The following is a 616-nucleotide window of genomic DNA, read 5'->3' as shown; positions in this document are numbered from 1 at the left end:
GCCGGGAAGCCCGCGGGGCCGCCGTCGGCTCCCGGCGCCGCGCTAGCCCCGCACTCGTCGAAGCGCAGGCTGAGCAGCACCGCGAGCATGGTGACCGCGAGAAGTGCCACGATGGACACGGCGAAGGCCTTGTGCACTGCGATGTGGCGCTCGGTGGTGCGGGGTCGCACTCCCACCGAGTCCGCCCACGGGTCCGAGAGCCCCCTGCCGCCGGCCCGGAGCGCCGCGTCGTCCTCCCCCATCGCGGCGGCGAAGGGTGAGCTGCTCTTCTGGGCCCCCGCCTCCTCCTCCTTCTTCTTCTTCCTCTTCTTTTTCTTCTTCTTCTTTTTCTTCTCCTCCTCCTGCTCCCCCCGCTCGCCGGCCAGGGCCATCACACTGCCGCGCTGTGCCCCAGCGCGCTACTCCTCGGGCCAGCCCCCCGCGCCGGCCACAGGCTGCCCCCGCCCCTGCGCGCCTGCGGCTCCCGGGTCTCCTCCCCTGCGCCTCCTCCCGCCTGGCTTTCTGCCGGAGCCTTCCCGCGGTCCTCGGCTGGGAAGGACAGGGAGCGGTGGGGAGGGCAAGGGGGCGGGGAGGGGAGTTAGGGCTTTCCCTCTCTGCCCCCACACCCGCGGGGGCG

General features: G+C 73.1%; 1 protein-coding gene across 1 annotated transcript in view; it reads right to left on the bottom strand.

The window, feature by feature from the left end:
• Positions 1–374, bottom strand: part of TRHDE (thyrotropin releasing hormone degrading enzyme) — a 427,616-nt gene extending 427,242 nt beyond the window's left edge. The window contains exon 1 of the mRNA XM_006146207.2: positions 3–374. Within this exon, the coding sequence (XP_006146269.1) occupies positions 3–371 (369 nt within the window). The 5' untranslated portion in view covers positions 372–374. The remainder of the gene's footprint in view (positions 1–2) is intronic.
• Positions 375–616: the final 242 nt, after the last annotated feature.

Source organism: Tupaia chinensis, unplaced genomic scaffold (assembly GCF_000334495.1).
Source record: "Tupaia chinensis unplaced genomic scaffold, TupChi_1.0 Scaffold000168_1, whole genome shotgun sequence".
Classification (NCBI taxonomy): domain Eukaryota; kingdom Metazoa; phylum Chordata; class Mammalia; order Scandentia; family Tupaiidae; genus Tupaia; species Tupaia belangeri.
This window is presented reverse-complemented; position numbering and strand designations above follow the sequence as displayed.